This window comes from Cuculus canorus, chromosome 10 (genome assembly GCF_017976375.1).
Source record: "Cuculus canorus isolate bCucCan1 chromosome 10, bCucCan1.pri, whole genome shotgun sequence".
In the NCBI taxonomy this organism is placed as follows: Eukaryota; Metazoa; Chordata; class Aves; order Cuculiformes; family Cuculidae; genus Cuculus; species Cuculus canorus.
In genome coordinates this window covers 14,968,381-14,991,637 of record NC_071410.1, presented here as the reverse complement: position 1 = coordinate 14,991,637, position 23,257 = coordinate 14,968,381, and the positions used below count along the sequence as shown (strand labels likewise).

General features: G+C 49.0%; 2 protein-coding genes across 6 annotated transcripts in view; one reads left to right on the top strand and one right to left on the bottom strand.

Annotated features, from left to right (window-relative positions):
- Positions 1-718: 718 nt before the first annotated feature.
- On the bottom strand, positions 719-4,534 carry SOWAHD (sosondowah ankyrin repeat domain family member D). Its single transcript, XM_054075575.1, has one exon. The coding sequence runs from the start codon at positions 4,438-4,440 to the stop codon at positions 3,430-3,432; it is 1,011 nt and encodes a 336-aa protein (XP_053931550.1). The 5' UTR covers positions 4,441-4,534; the 3' UTR covers positions 719-3,429.
- Positions 4,535-6,897: 2,363 nt separating this feature from the next.
- The window catches only part of SEPTIN6 (septin 6), a 29,526-nt gene continuing 13,166 nt past the window's right edge, over positions 6,898-23,257 (top strand). For 4 of the 5 annotated variants that reach the window (XM_054075494.1, XM_054075492.1, XM_054075493.1 and 1 more), the window contains exons 1-5: positions 6,899-7,033; positions 13,475-13,589; positions 20,827-21,022; positions 22,129-22,315; positions 22,545-22,706. In XM_054075494.1, the coding sequence (XP_053931469.1) occupies positions 7,007-7,033; positions 13,475-13,589; positions 20,827-21,022; positions 22,129-22,315; positions 22,545-22,706 (687 nt within the window). In that variant the 5' untranslated portion in view covers positions 6,899-7,006. Of the gene's footprint in view, positions 7,034-13,474; positions 13,590-20,826; positions 21,023-22,128; positions 22,316-22,544; positions 22,707-23,257 lie in introns of all 5 variants that reach the window. The other variant, XM_054075491.1, reaches the window with a different exon arrangement.

The window sequence follows — 23,257 nt, the reverse complement described above, 5'->3', positions numbered from 1 at the left end:
CATACCACCCTTGCCTCTCCTCATCACCACTGCTGGCCAACAAAGCTGCTCACAGTTTCTCTTTAATTGTGTCTATGATGACCTGGCTGAGGAGGAAAAAAGTAATTTTATGGTCTTGAGAAAGGAAAGAGACTGTTTTCTCTGTGGCATTCATTGGGAAAACTTTCCTGAGCAATGGACTGAACTATTTATTGCTTTTACTATTAGGTTGTCTCCCTATTACTATCATTACTCTGCTATCTTTATTAGATGAAAGCAGCTTCTACCAAGGAGCTGCTTTGGAAAATAGTCCCCCATATTATTTTCATTATTTGACTGAATCTGCTTTTTGAGTTGGACATTAAGGAGTACCATAAAGTAAATGCAGTACAAATTAAAACTGGCTTAAAATCAATGTTCTGCAGAACCTTAGCCACTACAAATACCTCTGTGTCTGAGTGATTTCTGTTGTTCCTGTGGCTAATCTCTTTGCTCTCTCCTTCCTGTGGGAGTTGTGAGGGGCGGGGGGGGATCAGGAGTCTCTGCAGGACTGGGCTGCCACAAGGTAACAGAGCCATCAACAGAACATTTAAAGTAAAAAATACAAGTAATTTGGATATTCTACTTCTTTAATTTTGGTGGATGTGCTTTTGTTTTCTGAAGGAGAAGCAAAGTTTGAGCTGATTGTACACTTGAGTATTTTATAAATGTCTGCTTTTCCCCTGCTGCCCCTCTGTAGGTATGAAAACAAACACCGGGAGGCAGAGGGGTCACTGGACATGGTGGAGTGTTGGTGGCAAACACAGCATGCAGCAGCAGGAAGGGTGCTCTCAGGTGAGGAAAATCCTGTTTTGTTGTGTGCAGAGGACCTCCTGCCAGGCAGGTAGGGCTGGAGCAGCTGCGATGGATGAGGTGCGTTCTGACACCACCCAGGGAAGCAGAGCTCTGGTCTTGTTCCTTCTGAAGGGCCTGCCTGATTTGCCTCGGAGCAGAATACGGCTTCAAACCCTCAACTGAAAGATGTGAGGAAAATCTGTCTTTAGGGGGTTTGGTTATCTGTGGGGGGGAAGCAAGTACTGAAAATCCTTTAGTTGTATTTTAGTGTAGTGTTTACCAGTTAAATTTTACTTTCAAATGAAACACTGAAGTCCAGGTTTACTGGTGGAGCATGACCGAAGCTGCAGGTACAGATGCCAAAGAAACAGTTCCTTCAAGGGGCACTGTCACTAATTCCAGTGTTCACTCTGTGCCTTACTCAGAGAAAGATGGGTGACAGAGGACTGACAAGTCAAAAAAATACTTCACCAGACATGCACCCACCTGTCTTATCAACAACACTTTGGATACCACAACTAAAGACTGCAGATGGTTTGATATCAGTGCTCTTCGCAGAGTTTGTGCTGGCATGACCAGACTCATTAGAAGCCAGCCTGCTATCCCATGGCATGGATGTGGCCAGAGAAGTTCTGGAAGAAGCTGTGTTGCCATAGTCTTTGATCTATTAAAGCATTACAAAACCAGTGCAGATTAGGCATTGAATTCATTTCCAGTGTGTTCTGTATGTCTCTGCTGTTGACTTCAGTGATGAAAAAGACATCCAGGCACATCTGTCTGTTCACTGGGTTACCTGGACTGGGTATTATGCAGTCACTAGGTTGCTATCTACTCATCTGAAGGCTGTTCTTCCATGTATTGATCACTGCAGATGGGGTTACCAATGTCCAAGTAGCATTTCAGACCATAGTCTGAATATAAATGGGGTTTGCTCAGTGTCTGTGAAACTCATGGGCTCACATTCTCCCAAGGGAAGAGAAGATACACACCTGTGTATCTTTCTGCATCAAGGTGCAAATTCACCTGCATAACCAGGCCAGAGATCATCTTGAGTCCCTCAATCACCTCTGCAGTCTCCCAGAAAGGCAGCTGGAAAGAAACCATGACTCCCTTCTGGAGCGAGGTGTTTCTGCAGGGGCTGCTGCTTTGCGATGGGGAACAGAAACCTCCCAGCTGCTGTGAGTCACTTCTCAAATGTGGGTGCTTTTTAAGGGGTTAGAAATGGTCTCATGATGCTGAAAAAGAGGAAGGGGCAGTTGTTTTTCTGAATCTATTTTGAAGCAGCTCAGGGCTTAAAGAATGTGAAAAGCAAGTTGAAATCGGCTGGGCAGAGCTCCATTTGTTGAACAAAACGCCAAGAGGCACACAGAGGCCTTGCCTGTTGAATGCCGTTACTGATACATACACATGGGGTTATACTGCTGTAGGGATGTTTCACAAGAGTGTCACTTCTGAGTGTGACCTCAGCAGCCACAAAGATAATCTCACAGCCTTCCCATCTTTTCCATGGTTTTGAGCAATCTTTCCAGAGCTACTCCCAGGCTCCAGTCCCCATGGGAGCCACTGCATGCCAGCCCACTGGGTGTCCCTCTTGTCCCCTTTGCTCTGGCCCCAATCCCCAGCAGAGCTGAGCATCTTCAGCTTCCCTGGATAGAAGTCCCCAGGGAAGGGCTGCCAGGGGGATTTGTCTTGCACTTTGAAAGGCTTCTCTGGGCCCAGACGCCTCTATCAAACTAGGCACTCTAGCTCTTATTTTACTAAGGAACAGCTTTATTTGCCATAAACAAACAGCAGCACAGAGGAAATGCAAGTGGTGGAGATCTGGGGATCTCACAGGGAGCTGGAAAGCATTCACAGCTCAGTGGCACAGTCTGCTTCTCTGTAACTGCTCTGCCTTCTGGCAGAGAAGTGTATATAAAAAGGTGTTTGGGGGGAAGTGTTTCTGAATCCATAGCTGCTTCCCCAGCGTTAGCCCAATGCCAGACCTCCGGCATCTCACAGTATGGCTGTGAAATACTGAATGATATTCTGCCAGCGTCTGTTCAGGCATCCAAGGTGCCGCGACCAGTCCAACCTCACAGCATTGCTGGGAGCTCAGGCAGTGCTGATGGCCTCATCTTACAAGTGGGAGAACCAAATCACTGAGATGCTGCATGACCCACCTCTGGTCACAAGCAAAGCCTGCCAGCAGACTGGGACGGGCAGCCCAAACATCCACCCCCAGTCCCCACCTTCCATGGTAGATCAGCATCCATCCACAGGCATGCGGGAGAAGCAGCTCCCCGCAGCAGGGAGCCTCCACCATGAGGCTCTGCTGGGCTGGGGCAGGGAGTCCCCATCAGCAGCAGCAGGGGACAAAACCCCTGTGGAGAACGAGTGGTTTTTTGGAAGGGCTGTCCCCAGGTAGTGCTCCTGATTGCTGTGGTTGCCCCTCACACACTTGCACCAGCACAGACCCAAAAGACTGCACAAGACCTGGAGTGGCTGCTGTGCCCTATGCAGGTTCTTAACCACCTCTTGGCCAGGATTTGGAGCACCAGCCCTTGCCAAGTTCCCAGCTCCCTGCAGTCTTATCCATGTGCTATTCAGCATGGGTTTTCAGGCAAATGAGGCTCTTCAGTGCCCTTTGAGGAAAGTGAATGCGTGTGCGACAAAGTCCCGGAGAGTTGACAGGCTCCATGAGCGCTGGGTATTCCCTTCAGCCCCAGAGTCCACGCAGTCCCACCCTGCCCTGGCCTCTCTGGATGACTTACAGTTGTTGTTGGTGTTGTGAGAACACAGCTGGAACAAATCCTCTTCGAAGGCTCCTGCCAGCTCCTTCAGCTCCCTGGGGGCATCTGCCCTCAAGTACTGCCAAGCCTTGCGCCCATTATGGTCCCTGAGGCTGCTGTCTGCCCCGTAAGCTCCCACCAGCACTTTAATGAGCAGCTCGTGTCCCTGCAGGGCGGCCAAGTGCAAGGGAGTGAGCCCACCACTGGCTGTGGGGATGTTCACATTGATGGCATAGCCCTTCTTCTGGGCATGGGAGATGACCTGGATGAAGCTCTCATAGTGACCATGCTTGGCAAGCCAGTGGAGAACGGTAAAGCCTGTCACAAAGTCTCTCCTGTTCAGCAGGCTGGGATCCAGGTCCAGCAGCCTGATGATGTTGTCAGCATCGCCCTGGGCCACCGTCAGCAGCCACTCATGCTCCAGGGGGTCCAGAGCAAGGGACAGCACCTCTGGGCTCTGCTCAGGCTTCTGCTCTTGGTGTGGCGCTGCAAGGAGGCTGCTGCTGTTGGATGTCTTCTGAGTGGCGGCAAACCGCACAGTACTGTTGGAGCTATTGCTCTGCAAAAGGATTTCCTTCAGCTCTTTCCTCCGGGTACTGCCAGGGCCGATGGAGAGCCTGCTTGCAGTCCTACCCCAGCTCCCTGGGCCTTGGCTGCCCCGGCTGATGCTCCTGCTGGTGTCCATTTTCTGCAGCGGGTGGAAACGCTCCTTGCTCCCCACGGCGGCTGGCCAGAGATGGGAGCTGCGGGCTAGGCTGCTCACTTGAGGCTGGGAGCCTTCCTGGAGTGTGAACATCCGGGCGATGCCAGCTACCCTTTTCTTCATGGAGCCCTGCTCCTGCTCGTGCCGGGCCATGGCAGTGCCTTCCACGGGGCTGGCCGGCCCGTTCCCCAGCAGAGCACAGCACACAGCCCTTTCTCCCCAGCTCTCACCCCACGCTTCCTGCTCGGCGAAGAAGGAACTAACTCTGCCTGGTGGGAGGGCACGTGGGGCACAGCGGCAGTAGATCTGCAGTGCTGCCACACTGCCAGGGTGGTGCGGGTGAACTTTGTTCAATCTACGTCTACAGCAACTGTTGGCACCAGGCGGGTGGAGGTGGAGGAGTCTCCAGCAACCACAGAATGCCCATGCTATGACATGCCAAAGGGAGAGGGGAGAAGCAGGTAGTGAAAGGGGTGGGGTCCTGGGCAGCCAAATGCTGGTACTGTAGAAAAAATCTGGTTAACTGTATTCTCTCTGAATAGTCTCATTTAGCATCAGTGGTTTAGTGTTAACAGCTGAAGCTTTGGTCCTAAAGAGCTAACCAAGTGTGAACTCTTGATAAAACCAATGCTGCTAGCACAGAATGAACTCAGGGGATACAAGCAGAACAAAGAAGAGAAGGACCAGGGAGACCAGTCCGAGAGAGTGAAGTAAATTCAGAAGGCGGCCAGGCCAGCGGCAGTGAAAACAGGTAAGAGATCAAGAGACCACTGACCAGAGCGAACAGATTGGATTTGGGAATTGGGCAGTGGGTGACTCCACTGTAATTGGAGTGTAATTGAGAGGTGCGAATGGGGGTAGGAGTCCCTCTCCATAGGCTCAAGCTATAACTGAAGAACTAATAAAAAACTTATTGGGAACCTTCACTCAGACTTGATATTTTTAGTGGGATCCCAGTGTTGGACCCTGTTATGGCGGCCATCGTGTGTTAATAGCATATGTTAATAACACTGGTCCTGGGGACTTTTCCTCTGGCCTCAGCACACCCCAAAGCCCTGGGAGCCTTGCCATGCCCTTGGGCACTGCTGAGGCATCTGCCTTAGACATCACACACACACACTGCCTCCCACCAGTGCAATGCTCCTCCTTGGTGCTGTGCTCAGGAAAGCTGAGGCTACTGCCCAAAGGGGCCGCTTTCTCTGTGTGTCTCTGCACCGTAAAGGAGACCCAGCCTCGGGCAGTATTTTGGGTCCCTTACCAGCCAGTGTTTCAGCCTGGTGGAATTTTGGACTTTCTCTCTTTCTGTGTTATGCTCCCCGGCAGAGCCCCATGCCCAGCACTGCTGGCAGCTGCAGCCACCAGCAGCTGGTCCCCTAATTTTGTTACCAAAAACAATCAGGACAAATGCCTCTGCTCATCAAGTCTTTCTTACCCACGAGCCCTCAGATACCCGTGGGATGGCTGAACAGCCTCCAGGTGTTTTTGTGGCTGGTCAGGCAGCTAAGAGCTACTCCCACCCCTTCTACCCTTTTTCTTTGCCTTCCCTATGCTTTAGCCCTGACCTCCCCAAGGCTGATCAGCCCTGGAGGGAGTTTTGCCTTTCTCCAGCCACTTGGATCAGTTTTTCTGGGATGTGTGGAGAGCTGGCATTGTCCTAAATGACTGGTGGTGAAAACATAATTGTCCCCTTGCTCCCTTTCTGGTGCTGCCTGGCTGTGTCCCTCGGTGTTGGTGGCTTCTGTGGGCTCAGGGAGGCAAAGGACTTCACGCACACAGACAGGAGATCTTGGGGGATGGTTTAAAACACTTGTTGGATGGCAACTGGGGAAAAGAAAGAGGGAAATGATGAGCTGGTTTGCGGAAATCAGGGCACCAACAGTGCAAAGCAAAGCACCCAGTTGTGTCTGCGTTAGGGACCAGTCACACTGGTGAGCTCTGACCAGGCTTAAAATAGAGTGCTGGCCTTGAGGGCTTTACTTGGAGTCCTGAGCGCTGGGAAAATTGTTTGCTTTGGGTGAGGATTGTGTTTCCTCTCTCTCAGCCTTTGTTTGGTGCTCGTGCAGACATCAAATGAAGGGGAAACCCCAGTGGCACCAGCTACACCCTCAGAGCAGCAGCAGGGCTGACTGAGGGGCCCGGGGGCTGGGGCTGCGCCCGAGGGCCGCGAGGGACCCTGGAAGGGGCTGTGCTGCTGCTGGGAGGGAAACCGGCACGGCCGCCATACAGTGCATTCTTGGGGGAGTGCGAACCGTCCCGATGGAACCTCAGGGATTGCGCCAACCACAAAGGCATTTCATTTTCGATAGCAAGTGATTTGCTGAGGCTGAAGGTTTCAGGCCCTTAGACTGAACATAAACCCCAGGCCAGCCGCAGTGCTGCTCTGCTCTGTTCTGCTCTCAGCGCTCAGTGAGGGCTTCTAATTGCGAGGCTCTCAGCGCGGGCTCTAACGGCGGCGCTCAACGCGCGCCCCCAGCGCCCGCTTCTTCTCACTGCGGGGCGGGGCGGTGATGCCAAGCGCTCCGCGAGCCCCACCCGTCCGGCCCCGCCCCCAGCCCAGGCGGCACCATCGCCGCCTTCTGGGGGGGGCAACACGGCCAGTCGCACTCCTCCCAGGGTGGGGCGGGGTGGCGCGGCCCTACGTCCCCCCCCGCGCTGCGCGGCGGTGGTCGCGCCCGGCAGCGCTGGGGCGGGCGGGGCGCGCGGCGGCGGGCGCGCAGCGATGGCGGCGGCCGAGGTGGCGCGGCAGGTGCGGGCGCGGCGGGGCCGGCGGTTGTGGTGGGAGGGGAGGCCTGGGGACCCGCGGTTCCTGCTCTGCCCGCCCCGAGAGCCTCGTCCTTACCCCAGGCCGGGGTGCAGTGGGGGCGAAGGGCTGCTCGGCATCCCCGCGCTCCCCCCACCCAGTGCCCCCCGGCCCCGAGGGTCTCCCCTGTGCCCCCTGTCCCCGAGGGTCCCCCTGCCCCTGGTGCTCTCTGTCCCCGAGGGTCCCCCCCTGCCATCCCCGAGGATCCCCCTGATGCTCTCTGTCCCTGAAAGTCTCTCTCTGTGATCCCTGAGGGTCCCCCTGGTGCCCTCTGTCCCCGAGGGTCCCCCTCTGCCATCCCTGAGGGTCCCCCTGGTGTGCTCTGTCCCCAAGGGTCCCCCCTGCCATCCCCGAGGGTCCCCCTGGTGCCTTCTGTCTCCTAAGGTCACCCTGGTGCCAACCCCGAGGGTCCCCCCGGTCCCCTCTGTCCGCTAGGGTCCCCCTGGTGCCATCCCTGACGGTCCCCCCGGTGCTCTCTGTCCTCGAGGGTCCCCCCGGTGCCCTCTGTCCGCTAGAATCCCCTTGGTGCCATCCTCGAGGGTCCCCTTGGCATCCTGGCTGCCCACGGACATGGTGCCAGCACCGCTGCTTGCCTGCCTCCCTAGTGCGGCACAGGGTTCTCTGTGCCTTCCAGGAATCATCCAGAAGAGGAGCAGAGGGAGCCGAGCCATCTCTGCGTGTGTTAGGGAAATGCTTAGGAGGCATCTGTAACACCTTTTCATGCAGAAGCGTTTAGGTTGTGATCTGGTGGGCTTCCAGCTTGTGTGTCCATGTGTTAGCACAGAAATAATAGTTGAGGTGAATGCTTGCCATTGCGTCTTCAAAGCAGGGGGTTGTAGTGTGGACCCAGTCTTGTTGAACAAGTAGATGTAGCCGTTCCCAGCCAGTTCGTGGTGTTATTTCCTCCTGGACATACTCATTGCCTTGTATGTGACTGCCAAGGTTTGTAAAGTGACTCACTTGTTCCCCTGTCTTTTAAAGAATTGAGCGTTAGGCTTTCCTAAGGTAACGTACAGGAGTTTCAAACATCTGCTAGTGGCCTGGAATGAATTATGGTATAGCATGGCCTCTCTCAGGAGGCAAAAGGGAAAGCTGGCTGTGAGATGGACATGTAATTAGTGTGCTGCAAATTGAAAATGCCTTTGTCCAGACACATGGCTGTCAGCCCAGGTCTTGGGCATCCAGTCGTGGTTGTGCCTCGTGGAGCAGTTGGCCGTGGCATCCTGGTGATGCAGAGGGCTGCTGTGTGCTGGCGGGGCTAAACGTGTGTGAGAGCTGGGGCTGGGGGAGTTGAGGTCACCACCCTGCCTCCATCCCAGGGAACCCTTGATCTAAACCTGCATTTATTTTACCAATGGTTGGTGGAACCCCTTCTACTGAGGCCCCTCTCCTGTCTTTTGTGTGGAGGGTGCAGGTTTTAAACACAGAGACCCCCAGGAAACGTGTCGAACATTCTCCTTGTGGTGGAGGATGGGTGCAGAGGACTGGCTTGTTGGGATTGTCTAACTCTCAGTCGCTGTAGTACAGGTCAGGAAAATCACTAAGGCTGCTGATATAGATACGTATGTTTTAATTGCTGGAGACTTCTCCTGGGAATGTATGCAAACAGCATGGCATTTCTGCAGCACTTCGGCAGGGGCATAAAGAAATGTAATCTTAAGAGCTGTTAGCATTGGGGATCTTGGAAGCACTTGACCATATGTGAATGTTGAATGGCTGAATGATGCAATGTGCCTGAAGAGGGTGGTCAGTGGTCAGGAGCTTTGGTGAGACATTTCTTGCTCTCCGTGGTGACTGGTTCAGAACTCTTTCTCTCTCTCTTTTCTGTTGTTTTTCTTTTATATGCATCCTTACAATTTATTATCAGCCAACCAAGGAAAAGAAACATAAAAGTGTTTAGCTACACTTTACGTTCCTGCTTTGCATTTATGTTGTGGAGGATGTTTATACTGTCTGCTAGATAATTCTCTCATTGCATACGCGAATTACATGTTTGTACGAGTGAGAAGTAATTGGTACAAGTGTTGCTCTAATTTGTTGTTTAATCAGAGCCAAGTGCAGACTGAGGAAGTGGATGCCGTAATGGTGAGGTCATAAGAAGGGACCTGATGTTATTCTAGCCTAAAGATGATCTGAAAAACTGTCATGTGGAAACCTGAATTCAGGTTCTGCCTTGCTTTGTGTTTTTGTGTGACTTCGTGTGCAAGAACTGTCTCAGTTACAAGAGTTAACCCTGTGGTCTCAGCTCTGCCACGTGGCAGAGGGCAGGGGAGTGCTGCTCTGAGCATCGGCAGGGATGGTGGAGCTCTGTGAGCGTTGCTTGATTTATTTTCATTGAGGGATGGTGCTGCTGTGTTTGTTGTGGCTGTTTGGAAATCCTCCAAAGGGAACATCCAATGCCAAGGCCTTGGAAGTAATTCTTATCTGGGGAGAGGTGGGAAATTGTGTCGAAAGTACTAAATGTCATCTGTCAGTGTCCTAAACAGAAACACTGTTTTTAATTAGATGCAGAAGTGGTATTGTACTGCTGTCTGTGGGAGCGTTTTCTTGTTGGACACTGGCTTCTTTGGATTCAGAGCTGTGACATTCTTTATTTTCTGTGCTCTGCCTGAATATCACCAAGTGGGGACTTCTCCGTGGTGTTCTTTTTCATTGCTGTTTTAGCCCAGGCCACCAGAAATTGTCCTGGCATTTGCAATGAGCAGCACCAGTGTGTGTCTTGGGGAGGATGCTCTGCTTTATCTCCACAAAGCTCCGACGGCTGTCAGGGCTCCAAGGACGTCGGGAGCTGACAGTGCTGTACCTACTTGTCCTGTAAAGCAGATCAAAGCAGAGGCGCACACTCAGCAAGGTTTTCCTCTAATCGTTTTTTCATCCCAAGGACCCTGGAGTGATTCAAATACCCAGAGTCTAAATCTTGCCCATTTGCTCATTTTATGTAAACTAGTATTTGATTTACAGTGCTTGCACACTTGGAGTCATTTGTTGTATAATCTTCGTATTTTCCGTGTATTTCTGATAGTTCTCTCTAAGATTTAGAGTAGACAGCATTGGTTTCTGTGTCACGGAGGAGCCCTAACAAAAGATGTGTAAATCCTCCAAAGCCAGGGAAGAAATAAATAACCTCCCCAGGTGGCTACTCCTTACTTTCACTCTGCCATAGCCCCGCCTGGCCATGCAGCGTGAGAGCACGTTGCTCTTTTTGTTCTTTTAGTCTTGTTTGTGGCAAACACACTTTGCCTCCTCCTGAGCAACTATAGCCCATTCTGTTGTGGAGAGGTCACTCTGCATATATGGGGAGAAAAAAAAGGTATCTGGTATCTTGGTGTGGTGCCAGTGTTCACGCTGAGATCCTGTCTTTGTTCCAAGGAGATGCTGACTTTAAAATAGAGAGGATGGACAGACTGACTCTGAGCCGTCCAACTCTTTCTGATGATTGTGGGAGAAGCATTCACCCAGGCAATAGTTAAACCTTGCTTACCTTGTTGGTATCTCTTTATACCTTTTAAATTTGACCTGAAAGATTGTTTTAGAAGAGAAGTAATGGAAGATAGCTATTGAACACTTCTTGAGCAAAAAGCTTATAAGCTTAACATACTCTCCTTCAGTTTTGAGCAAGGTAATCCAAATCTACATTTAGTGTATAGGCAGGATGACTAATCGCTGTGTTCATATGTTGTTTGTGACGGTGCTGTTTATATATAGCAGTGTTCTGGATACAGAGACACTACTTGGGGTGTGAAGCCTGGTGACTTGCACTGTGTCTTGGTGGATCAGAGAGAAAATGTTTCTTTTCTCTCTGCATGTTTGGTAATTGCTGACAACTTTCTGATGTGTGTCAAAACCAGTCTGGCTTTAAAACGTTATTTCTTGGGTTTTTTTTCTACCACATCTGATTTCTTGATGCCTTGACCAAGCAGGCTTTGGAATTTTAGCCAGAGTAGCACAGTATACCTCATGGCTGTGTACTTAGCATGAAGGCTCTGCTGCATTGACTGGAAATCAGATTTTGCAGTACTTGTTTCCTGGCCTGTAGCAGATGTGAAATGTGGTTTAACTACATTATAAAACCACAGGTGACCAGAAAAAAGGCTACAGGAAATGGCTTGCAGGCTGAATTCTGTGTGACAGTAAATGCCTTCTCTCAGCTGAGAGTGGCTTAACTTCTACCGTTTATTTTATTCCATCTGGATCACTCTTATATTTAGGAATGAGGAGAAGATTTGCTCTTAATGAGAGCCTACACTCCTACCTACGCTTCCTGGGGAGAGCAGTGTTCAAACAGTTTTCCAACAGTGTAGTTTTAAGGCCGAGTATCAAAAATACGCTTGATATTTCTCCTTCTCCAGAGGAGTCTATCTGTGGTTCTCTGTCGTGCCTTGCAGACTCTGTCTACCCATCTGTTCTTCACTGGGGCCATGGTGCGCTCTCGCTGTGAGTCAAACAGAGCCGTGAGATACCCAGTTGTTGGGTTTTTGTTTTGGTGAAAGCAGTTCAGGAGAGTTTAGGTGTTTTGTCATGAAATCTCCCTGCCTGACAGTCTCCTTTTCTTCTGCTTTAGCTGTTTGTGAATTATTTGGCCTTGGAACTGCATCCTCAGAAGGCAGAACCAGAATCTGGTGAGGAACTCGAGCGCCTTGCTGATGAACATGTCGTTTGGAGGCAAGGTGCTTGGTAATTAATAAAGCGCCATATTTGGTGAACATCTTGGCAGGAAGAGTCAGACTAATACACAAAATATGGCTAAAGGGAAACATATTTACACATTGCAGAGTGGTAAATATGGTTAATGGCTGGAGTGTATTTGAAGCCTCATGTTTGGAAAAAAAACCTCACACCAGCAGAACAGTAACGAGGCAAGTAACAGTATTGTGACAGGCTGCTGCAGTAAATGCTGTCCTTGGCTTGTCTTCCTAGCCTAAAATACCAATGCCATTAACAGGAGAGGGAAACCCAGTATGCCTGTCCTATAAACCGGCATTCAAGATGTGTGAAAACATGATTCTGAAATGATAAGTTAAAAATGACACCCTATGAAGGCCTTTTGTCCGTAGGATTTCTTGATGATGTCCCTGGAGGGAATTTTCTGTGTTTGACACTAAATACATTGTTAAGAAAAGCCTTTGGTCTAGAGGGGGAAATACCATTCCGGGGGGTGCAGGAGGGGAACTTTTCAGCACACAAGCACACAAGGTTGACACCAACTCTGTTTTGTACAATGCCATTTCTGAGGTTGAGCGTGTGCGTGTGGCTTATTCCTGTGCTATGCACAGGCCTTTCTGCAGTGGCCAGGTCAAAATTTCTGCCACCCTGTGCAGAAGCCAGTGGCTGTGCAGCCCAGCATGAGCTGGAGCTCGTCCCTTCTGCTTCCTAGGGCAGAAAGGGAATGTATGGCCAGGAAGACTGGCTTAGTGGTGTTGGCACAGGAGGGAGCAGGGTGTGTGAGAACAGCTGCTTGTGAAGTCACTTGGGTGGCTGGGCAGGAGTGTCCCATGCTCCCAGCGCACAGGTTTGGGTACTTCTGCTTCTGACTGGGCTGCGTAGCTACAAGCAGCTCAGCTCTGGGCACTTTCTCAGTGTTTTTTTTCTGGTCAGTTCCTAGCTTTGAAAGATGGGCTCCAAAGGCTGGATGGCAGCGCTTGGAGCTGAAGAAGGCCTGCTGCTTTGCATTGTCTGGCCACTTGCCCGCGCCAGCATCTTCCTTGTAGCTTCCTTCAATGACCATTTTCTGGTACTAATGGCTGTTTCATGTATTTGGACAGACTCCGGTTAGCAGTCTGTGATTTTCATCTTTGCAATAATATGGCAGATATTGCTGTGTGTGGTAGCTCAGAGACGGTATACTCTGCTGTTTCTGTGCTACAGTCCTTGAGCTCTGCAGAGGTGCTGTGTTAGGGTTATTCCATTCGGAGATGTCACGACAGTTTTCCTGTTTCTAGCCAGTTTCTGTAGTTGCAGCTGTGAACGTGAGTTACGTGTGAGTTACAATCCACGTTATAGGCTTACATGAGGAGGCATCATTAATACATTCCTTTGCATAGGGGATTCCTTTTGTTTTCAGTATAAGGTGAGAGTTGAGCGTCTATATAATTTCTCAAGAAACAAATGGTTTGCTGCCTCTTTATTTCAGCAGCTATGTTTGGGTGTGTTTTCCACAGCTTGATGTGTTTCTGACAGGGCTACCTTCTAATATGTGGCAAATGAAATGTTCTATTTGTGTCATCTGGATGTGTTTTGGAGAAAAGCAAAGCATGCTGACATGATTTACAGTATAAATGTAGATCTCCGCTTGAACTGTGCAGTTGATTCTGCTTGGGTTATCCCAAGAGTTTATACAGGTAAGTGTGTTTTGCTTAAAAATGACACAACTGTTTTGCTGTATTTCAGGGTGAAGGCTGTCGCACCGTCCCACTTTCTGGACATGTGGGATTTGACAGTTTGCCTGACCAGCTGGTTAATAAGTCAGTTAATCATGGGTTTTGTTTCAACATCCTGTGTGTGGGTGAGTATTTCCATTTTGGGAAGTTTTCTTGTTGAAAAGGGCTTCTCTGCAGCTGGATGTAGCTTGTAGGTGCCAGAGTTAACAAGGTAGCTTTGATTTAAATTTCACTGTTCTGTCTATTTTCAGTAACAAGATTTACTGGCACTTTGGGAAATTCCTGCTGAGGTTATGCAGTATGGCTTTCTACCAAGCAGGGAGTGATAGAAATAAAATGCCTAAAATCCTGGGCTTTTATTGCAATCTTTATTTTCCTAGTATGTTTCAATTTCTTGTCATTAAAGGAAAATAGGTACTCGTGCCAGAGAACTTTTTTCTGAGGTCTTGTTTGGTTAGGTATTGAATTATAACTATTTTAACAAAATACCACTCATGCTGCTCTTAAATCACTAAAAGCTATTTTTTTCTCCTCTCTTTTGTGCATACTTGAATTAAAATAGTGTCTGGCCAAGCCTTAGCTGGTCAGGCGATTATCCAAGCTGGCATGTGGTATGGATCTCAGCTGGGGCCTGGCGCTGTGGTAGGACTTGGTGTCTGTCCCTGCTGTGTCTGCCCATCTCCGAGGTCTTCCCCAGGGTTAGGATGCCAAACGATCTCTCTCCTCAGAGGCACTCCCAGATGACGGAAGTAATACCTTGTATGGCTTTCGTAAGGTAGCGTGGTAAGGTGGGTAAGGAAATTCGTAATGAGGAATTAATATTTGTATGATAGGATGGTTAGTTTGGTAAGCGAATGCTGTTGCCCTGCGTCTCTGAGCAGGAGGTTATTCTGTGGCTGTGGCTGTCCCTGGTAAGCCGTGTCTGCTGATGCTCCCAGAAGTGCGTGGTGTGACAGAGGGGAGAGCTGCCTCTGTGAATACCTCCTGGGGACTCATCTGAGCTGGTGGTCAGCTCTGCACCACACAAAGCTTGTCTGTCCCCTCCCATGAGAGCTCAAGTCGTGGTATGGTCCAGGTGTTTGCCCAGGACGGGGTTAAGTCTGAGGCAAGAGGAGTAGAGCGAGGAGAGGGGAGCCAGAGCCCTGTTAAATGGAGCTGAGAAGAAAACTTTCCCTGACATTGGCATTCCTGTGAGATGATAAACTTTGCTGACAAGTGGAGGTCACTGTCAGCCTGAGTCACTAGGTGATTTCCGCAGTCCATGAATGTGACATGACCTAGTGAAACTCATGTTCCAAAGACTCAAGTCTTACAGTATTTCCTTTTGCATTTATTGAGCTGCTGTGTTTTTTTCGACAAGTTATAGGTGCAGCAGTGGATGCCTCCTGTGGTTATGTGTTCACTTTGATGTGTGGAGAAGGAGCTGAATGCCTCTGCTTCCTTCTTCACTGGAGAGAAATAGAATGCATTGTTTGTTCATCTGAATAACAAGGACTTGCCAAGATCTATGCACATTAGTTATTAATGTCAGTCTTCCATGAGAAGTATTAACACAGATGTGGTCAATCTTGAAATAAAGAAACTATACTCTAAATTCAATAAGCTTCATTGGAAAATAAAGCTTTTCATCTGCAAATCTTGAATTGAGGAGGTCAGGCTTCAAAATGTCTCTTAGGAGTTGTCTGGTGCCTTTGTTAAATTGCGATAACAAAGTTAAACTCTTAAACATCTTGGAGAAAGAAAGCAAACAGCCCAGGAGTCCATCTGTCATTTATTCTGTTGAATCTTACTTGTACAGCAGAAATTCGGGGTGAAAATTTGAAAGAGCATGGATCAAATGAGAATTGGAGCCAACAAAGCAACAAATAGGTGAACTGATCCCATAGGTTATTAAGTATGATAGGAAGGCACTTCATTGCCCCACGTTTTTCAGCTGTGCGTGGCATCTGTAGGAGGAAAAATCCAATGACATTTTTGCTCTCTGCTGTACTGGATCCGAGCCACTGATTCCCGCAGCTCCTGGTGAAGGAGCCAAGGAAAGCTTCAGAAATAACTCGTAGCAGCACATCCAGTGTGGAGCAATTTTTAGCTCTTCTTATGCTGAAAGCTGTCTCCCTTCTGAGACTAGAGCCAAAGATAGGGTAAATGAATGAAACTCTCATAAGAAGTTAGAGATTATGGGTGGTTTCTCTGATATTTAATTCCTCTGCACCGTTTCTCCCCTAACCATTTTCTCCCTAAGCTTGCGTGATAAAATGTTACTTGCCTCTTAGTTCAGTGCAAAAGGTGGAGAGGTGTTTAATAGCTGAAACCTTCTGTGCTGACTGCATTTCTCAGTGAGATGAGAGAAAGAAAACGGAATGTAAACTTTCTCAGTTTTGGCCAAGGTGGGTTAAAGTTACATTAGACTAGAATTCCATTACAAGCAGGAGTTTTCCCCTTTCTCTGTCCGGGGATTTGCAGGGGATTTGTTCTAAGCAGCCCATTCACTGCAATGAGAAACTGCTATATTGTGGCAGAAATACCACCTCTTTTCTCAGGGGCTGTACCGCAACTGCTTGAGGTCTCTTGCTCCAAATGAGTCCTTTGGCATGCGTGATTTCTCACTGGCTGGAGAAGGGAGGGGTGTGCAAAGGTTTCCTTGTGTAGAGCTGCCCTCTACTTTCCAGGAGGCAGCTTTCTGTGGGGCAATGAGCTGTGCAGCCTGGAAATTGCCCAGTGGTTGTTTTTGCAGTCACTGGCGCAACAAACTGAGGAGAGAATAGGATTTCTCTAACCAAAACACCACTGATCTCCTCAGCTCTCTCTTGCCCATTCACTGCTGGTCCCCTGGGGTGGAGAGCCGTGGCTGGGAGCTGGGTAGTCCACTGAAGTGCTTCAGTATCTTTTGGAGCCCATGTTGCTCCTCTTGCCCCTGCAGCCCAGCCTTTGCCTTGCGGTGGGCGAATTGTGCAGCATCTCTGTGCGCCTGTCAGATGAAAAGAAGTATTTTTTCCTCTCTCCGTGAGAGAGATGGCCTTACCAGGCTGAGCTGCCTCAGGGCTTGTCTCAACAAACCTGCTACATTGGATTAGCTCCCATTTCTTCACATGAAAGGGCTGTGCATGCGTACACTTTTTCTTTATGATTGAATTATATGATATCTGGAGCCATGGTTGTTAATCTCTCGAAGGACAGGTGTTGCTCTCTCATGAAAAGGTGCTCACATGAAAGTTGCTCCATGCCTTTGAACACGGAAATGCTCCAAAGGCTCCTGTGTTCTCCCACAGAGTCGATTTAGGATGATGTGATTGGGGCCTCTTAAATCCTGAGTGATGTGGAGAAGGGGGCCAGTAAGCAGTTGTTTGTTGTTTCATTTAACATGTACTAGGGAAAAGCAAATTACATCATCAGGCACAAAAAAGGAGACAGCTTTTGCAGCGTATAATTCAGCTTACTGCTGCAGGGTGCTTATGATGCCAAAGTTTCTGTGGAAGAAAGAAGCCCTGAAGGTGCATTCACCACCAAGAAACCTGTTTTGGTTTGGGAAGTTGGGAGCTTCCCAAGGGAGGGAGCATTTGCTGTGGGCACAGCTTCTTCTGTTCCTCTACTGCAGCTGCTGGCTGGTGTCAGAGACAGGCATGGTAGTACCTCCATGGCTCAGCTAATCTCTCTCTCACACAGAACGGCTGGTGGTGGATAGCCCTTGTGTTGCCCACCTTCACAGTGTGACGTGTGGCTTTGCAGGTTCATTCCTTCCTTGCAGTGCTGGTGCGTGGGCTCTGCCTGATAACCAGCTGGAGAGCCTTGGAGAGTGTGAGCAGTGTCCTGCCCAGGCAACACAGTCTGGTCCTGGAGCGGAGTCTCTCTCTGAAGTAACTGAAGGGAGGAGAGTGATGCTTGTCCCAGTGCTCTGTCAGTGAGGGATTTGATGAACCCTTTCCATAGAGCACTGAAGGCACCATGTGCAGCTGGAGCTGCGAGCCTGTCTCGGGAATCCAGGAGGAGGTGTGGGGAGCCTGGCACAGCATCTCTAGCCTGGCAGACTGTTGGCTGGTAAAAGTGGATGGTGCCTTCCAGGCAGTGGTGTAGGGTCCCTGTGTGTCCAGAGCCCAACCGATGTGGTGTTTCTTGCTATTTTTTTTCCACATCTCTGAAAATCATCAGACTTGGCAGCAAAAATCCATCCCATGATGGAAGGCACAACACTACAGCTTTTTGGTAGCTGTCAGAGCTTCCTGATGCAGAACTCTAATAGTAGAGGTCATCTTCCCTGCCCTGTCCTCCCCTCAGGGCTTTGTCAGCCCTGCTTCAGGAGAGCAGACCACTGCCGAGTTGCATAATCTATAAATACAGTTTTGGAAATCAAATCACATGTGTGCCTATAAGCCTGACATCAGGAAATAATCTCCCTGCCAGGGATGCCTCTCACTCAGTTTGCGTACACCGCTGCTTTTTCACCAGTAATTCTGCCTCCCTTAATCCCCATTCATCGTTTCTGCTTTTTGGAGAAGATTCCAGCGCTATCGGCTGGAACAAGCATAGACTACTTGTCCTTTTCATCAGACCATCTGTTCCATCTGGACTCCTGTCCTTAAAAGAAGCAGTTGGCACCATTTACATTTCCCAGCCAGCAGAAAGTTGCCTCTGTATGAGGCAGTAACTCCCAGGAGATTCAGAAATTCTCCCTTCTGTTGTTTTGCCCTTCAAAGTAACACTGCTCCCTAGCTCTGGTCGTATTTAACACATCAAAACTCTTATTAATAATCTTCAATCTTTTCCCATCTCATGTCACTTCGTTGGTGTTAACATTTTGTTTATTTTAGCTGAGGCAGTCATTCCTCTTTCCTCCATCCTCTTCCCTGGAAGAATTTGATGCTGTGCCATGTAAGTAGGGTCACACAGCGTGGGGACGGGTGCATCTGCTGTCTCAATGTCATCTCTGGTGTGCAGACTTTACGTTTGAGACACTGTGTTAGTCGCTGAGTGTTTTGCATTTTAAACACAGAGCTGTAGGTGTTTGGGTAGACAATTCCCACCTATGGAAAAATGCTTACCAGTTCAGATCTTTCCTTCCAAAGGAAAACCTCTATGTGAATTCAAAGTTGCCTTTGCTGTCCCTGCGTAGCTGGCATGAGATGCAGTATGAAAGCATGTTCTGCCTTAAAAATTCGCCTGCCTCTCTTATGCACTTCTCCTGGCCCCTCTGACAGTTAAAGTCACTCCTGCTGGAAACAATGCCGTAGATTGATTTAAAGTAGGCAATGATTAGCAGATTCAGGATGTGTTTAAACAATAGTCCTGGCCTCACGCGAACACTTTGCGCCCTAAAGAAGGAGGAAACCAGAAGTGAGAGGTGGCTTGCAGAGTGTTTTGTCTGCCCGGAATCCATGCAACCTTGTGTATCCGCTGCAGAGAGCAGCTCCCTGCCCTGATTGCTGCTGCTGCTACCTTCTCACCCTGTCCTGCAGCACAGAACACTGGGACCCACCGGCTGTGGGACAGGGAACGTGGGGCAGTGGCACAAGAGGAGGCTTTGCAGGCTGGTGTGTGGGCGATTCTTCTGCACTCCAGATCTGATGAGCGTTCCTGTCCTGAGATGCCCCTCTAGGGATCCTGGCATTCGCAGGCAAGCAGCCAGCTTCCCCCTCTGTCCCACCCATCCCTTGGCAGTGGCTCTGGAAAGGCTGCAGCCTTCTCAGGCTGTTTAGATTTTTGTCCTTTGTGCTGCTGTTTTCCTGGAATCCCTGAGAAAGGCCTGGCAGGTTGCAGTTGTCTGTTAACTCTCAAAATCTCCATCCAAACCATGATGATGCTCTGGTCTGCTGTGCTTTGTGCACCTGTACCCCATTTGGCGAAAATAGGGCCCCTAAAGCTGAGGCTGTAAGATTCCAGGTCAGTTAAGGGCTTGCTTAAGTATGAAGAGCAACTGGACTTATGCTGTTCTGGCCATAGCTGGCATCACTGGTGATGGAGCACAAGCTCTTAGCTGGCTCCTGGGTTGCTCTGCAGCTCAAGGTGTCCATTGACTTTCAAATGTTAATGAATCTTGCTGCCTCTGGAAAGAGACTTGATACATGATCCTGGCAGTCAGCAGCTGCTCAGTTCGCAGAGCAGTGGATATTTGCCCTGCCTCGAGAAAAGTCCCTTCTGCGGCCAATAGAGAGGAATTTTTCTGCTTGCAAGCGTGTGGCTTGGATATTTGGATGCGGGAGGATAGGGAGGAGTTTCCTCTTGTTGAATTGGGCATTTCATGGAAGTTTGGATCTGTTGCAGAGCTCTCAACCTACAAAAATAAGAAGCTCTTTTCTTCTGGGTAAAGTAGGAAAATGATGAAGTTGTCTTGATTGGGAGCTGAGAGTCTGAGAAGGGGGAGGGGCTGCTTCAGCCAGACACAGTCTCCCTGTGGTTCCGTGTGGACTGTAGGAGCTGCCCTCGCTGCAGGTGGGGTTTGGCCGGATCCTGAAGTTTCAGCAAAAGCCAGTTGGGCAGCTCAGAGTTCACTCCCCAAAATACAGCAGCCCTCACAGGGCAGCGAACCAAACTGTGTATGGGTTTAATGTAAAGTCAGATCCTTTGAGCTCAGAAAGCTTGCTGTGTTGTCAGAGCGTGGTAAGGGAGGCTGCCCTTTGCAATGAGTTCATGGAGGGATTTGTTTTGTTCTTCCTGGGATGTATCTAAAACAAATTTAAGACTGGTCTCTGGGCTTTGTCACTTCCTTCCAGACAAGGAAATAGTTCCCTGTTGACAGATGGAATCCAAATAGCAGCTCGATGCCGCAAACTTTTTGAGGCAGATTTTTGAGTATTATGTAGTTTGTGTGGTCCCTAAGGTATTTATACCAGGTATTACAGAAAATGTCCCCTCCTAGTCTAGAAGGCTGATCCCCCGACTCAGTCTGTTGTGGGTACAAAAGAACAACTGCATGACTTGTTGTAGGACCAGAACCAGCTCTCAATGTTTCTGCTTGGAAGGAGGCTATTTCAGTGGCTACTTATTTAGAGGCATATTAATCTGGAGCATCTTTTTTTGGATATGGCAATAAGCTCTATTCCCCTTCCCACTTTTTAATGAAAACAACATCTTCTGTAGTGTAGTTGTGGGTTTATCCAGGATCTGAACCATGGTTTCCCCTTTGCCTTTTCACCTCTTTCTTTTCATCTTTCTTTTCTAACGATATTAAATGGCCATTAGACTGTGAAATGTAATTTGCCCAGAATACAGACCTCCCATTGTACAGGGCTTTCTGCTTGCCAGACGATCCCTTTGGAGCATGAAGTCTCTTTCATCTGCTACAATTTCACCCCTGTTAATGTTTGGAAGCTGAAAGGCCAAGCCATATTAATATTTGACAGAACATTTCAACTCTGTTTTCTCCAACAGGGGAAACTGGCCTTGGTAAGTCCACTCTCATGGACACACTTTTCAACACTAAGTTTGAAGGTGATCCAGCATCTCACTCACAGCCTGGGGTCCAGCTGAAATCCAATACCTATGACCTACAGGAGAGCAATGTCAACCTCAAACTGACTATTGTGAGCACAGTAGGCTTTGGGGATCAGATCAACAAAGAGGACAGGTGAGTGGAAGAGGAGGAGAGAGGCTGTGTTGTGACCTGATTTTCTCGTGCACGATCTTTCCCTGTGCCCCTTTTGGGCCAGACAGCACTGTAAAGTTCTCCTCCTTCCTTCTTACGGGTTGTCCTTGGCACCTCTTTGGGATGGGACAGGTAGAAGAGAGGACAGAGGCTGTGGTGTGTCAGCACTGTGCCAGATATCAAAAAAAACGTTCCTCATGCTGTCAGAGCTGGCCTTCTGGTGGCCGCCTGCCCAGATTCTTCTGGCAGGGAGAGCAGAGAGCTCCAGGGCATCTGCATTTGTTTCCTTGTGCCGTGCTGACCACAAACTACCAACCAAACCGCTAGCGTGGTCTAGCGACTGCTTGGCTTAACAGCCACTTCTGGCCGGCTGTTCCGTGTTGCTAAAGGAAGCGTGATATGTGCAATGAGATACCCTGGGGAAGTATTTCCAGCGGTTCACGTCCCACCATGGCTGGAGTGCGGTGGTTAAGGAGTGTGTGATTTCACCAGACCATCTCCAAGGTGCTTCTTCACAGAGACATTGCAGGTGGAATTTGCTCTGTTGCAAGTCTGTTAGATTTTCTTTTTAGTTTTGTTTAAGATGCGCTGATGTCCTTTACACTGTGAGTCTAACAGGCTCTGTGTTTCAGATGGTCTTGCAAGGGAGTTGCCCAGAGCGCTGGGCAAAGGAATGGAGATGTGTCTTCCACCTGCAGGACTTGGGGCTGTGAGAGCAGCAAGCTCTTCACTCCCTGAGTGCGAGCAAGGGTTACACGCTGCTGCAAATGAGTCTACATTATCCTTCCTTTTAAAGATCTCTCACCATCGCATTTCAAAGTCCACTTAGCCTGGAGAGGATGGTGTGTCTGGGCTAAACCATAACACTGTGTTTTGTCAAACAGGCTGCTGGAATCTGATATAGTACTACATCTCCTTGTTAGTAGTGCAACTTTTAAATTTCTTGTGGGTGGGGAGGAAGGGAGGTTTGGAGAATTGGTCTTGGGAAGTAAAATCTAACAAGCAGCTTCTTCCTTAAAAGTGAACAAAGGAGCATTGTCTGTCTCTATGAGATGTATAACTCTTTTATTTGTTTTGTTTCATCCAAGCTATAAACCCATCGTTGAATTCATTGATGCTCAGTTTGAAGCCTATTTGCAAGAAGAACTGAAGATAAAAAGGGTGTTGCACAACTACCATGACACCCGGATCCATGCTTGCTTGTACTTCATTGCTCCAACAGGCCACTCACTGAAGTCCCTGGACTTGGTAACAATGAAGAAGCTTGACAGCAAGGTAGACATGTTTAACTCTCGCTAGGCAGATTCACCTTGCATGCGGTGGAAAGGCTGCCACTTTTCCAGAGCATGTCTCACCACCTTGAATATCCCTTGTACTAGTGGAGGTGACTGGGTTGACAGATAAATCCTGTATATTTATTGAGCATGTTTAAGTTTGTACTGCAGACTTGGAAAAAATCCCTGGAGCAAAGCTGAAGACTTATTACTGTTCTGTTCCTTTCTAGGTGAACATCATTCCCATCATTGCCAAATCTGATGCCATTTCCAAGAGTGAGCTGACCAAATTTAAAATTAAAATAACAAGTGAACTGGTCAGTAATGGGGTTCAAATCTACCAGTTTCCAACAGATGATGAGTCAGTGGCGGAGATAAATGGGACAATGAATGTAAGTGACTCGGTGCTTCCTCCTTTCCCAGAACAGCTGGAAACACTGTAGGTGTTGGTGGCCCATACTTGGGTTCTTCTTGAATCCACTTTCTGTTTTGTTTTTTTGTCTTAAAACCAGAGGATGTCACAGGGATCCCATCCTTGTAGTGCCATCCTAGGCTGGCAGAGCCTCGTGGTAGGCTGCGGCCTCTCTGGTGGACTTTTTCTAGACAGAAAATAGGCTGTCTTTTAACGCCATCCTTGTCCTAATGAATGTCTGTTGAGGGTTGTATAGGAAAACAGAGTGATTGTGAGGCCTGGCTGCGCAGAATGAGGACAGTCCTGGGTTATAAATTAGTCAGATGGGTGTTACTGTCTGATGTAAGGGGCAGGCTGTCTACAGACATGCATCTCTGCTCCTCATATTGCTTTTTCACAATGAAGAGTTTTGCTCTCCTGGGCTGGTGTCTCCCACAAAGCCCTGCCTCCGTGGGTGTCTCCTCTTGCCTGTGGCTGTCCTTGCAGCAGAACCTCTTCACGTGGCTGGCTTTGGGACTCCTGTCTGCATTG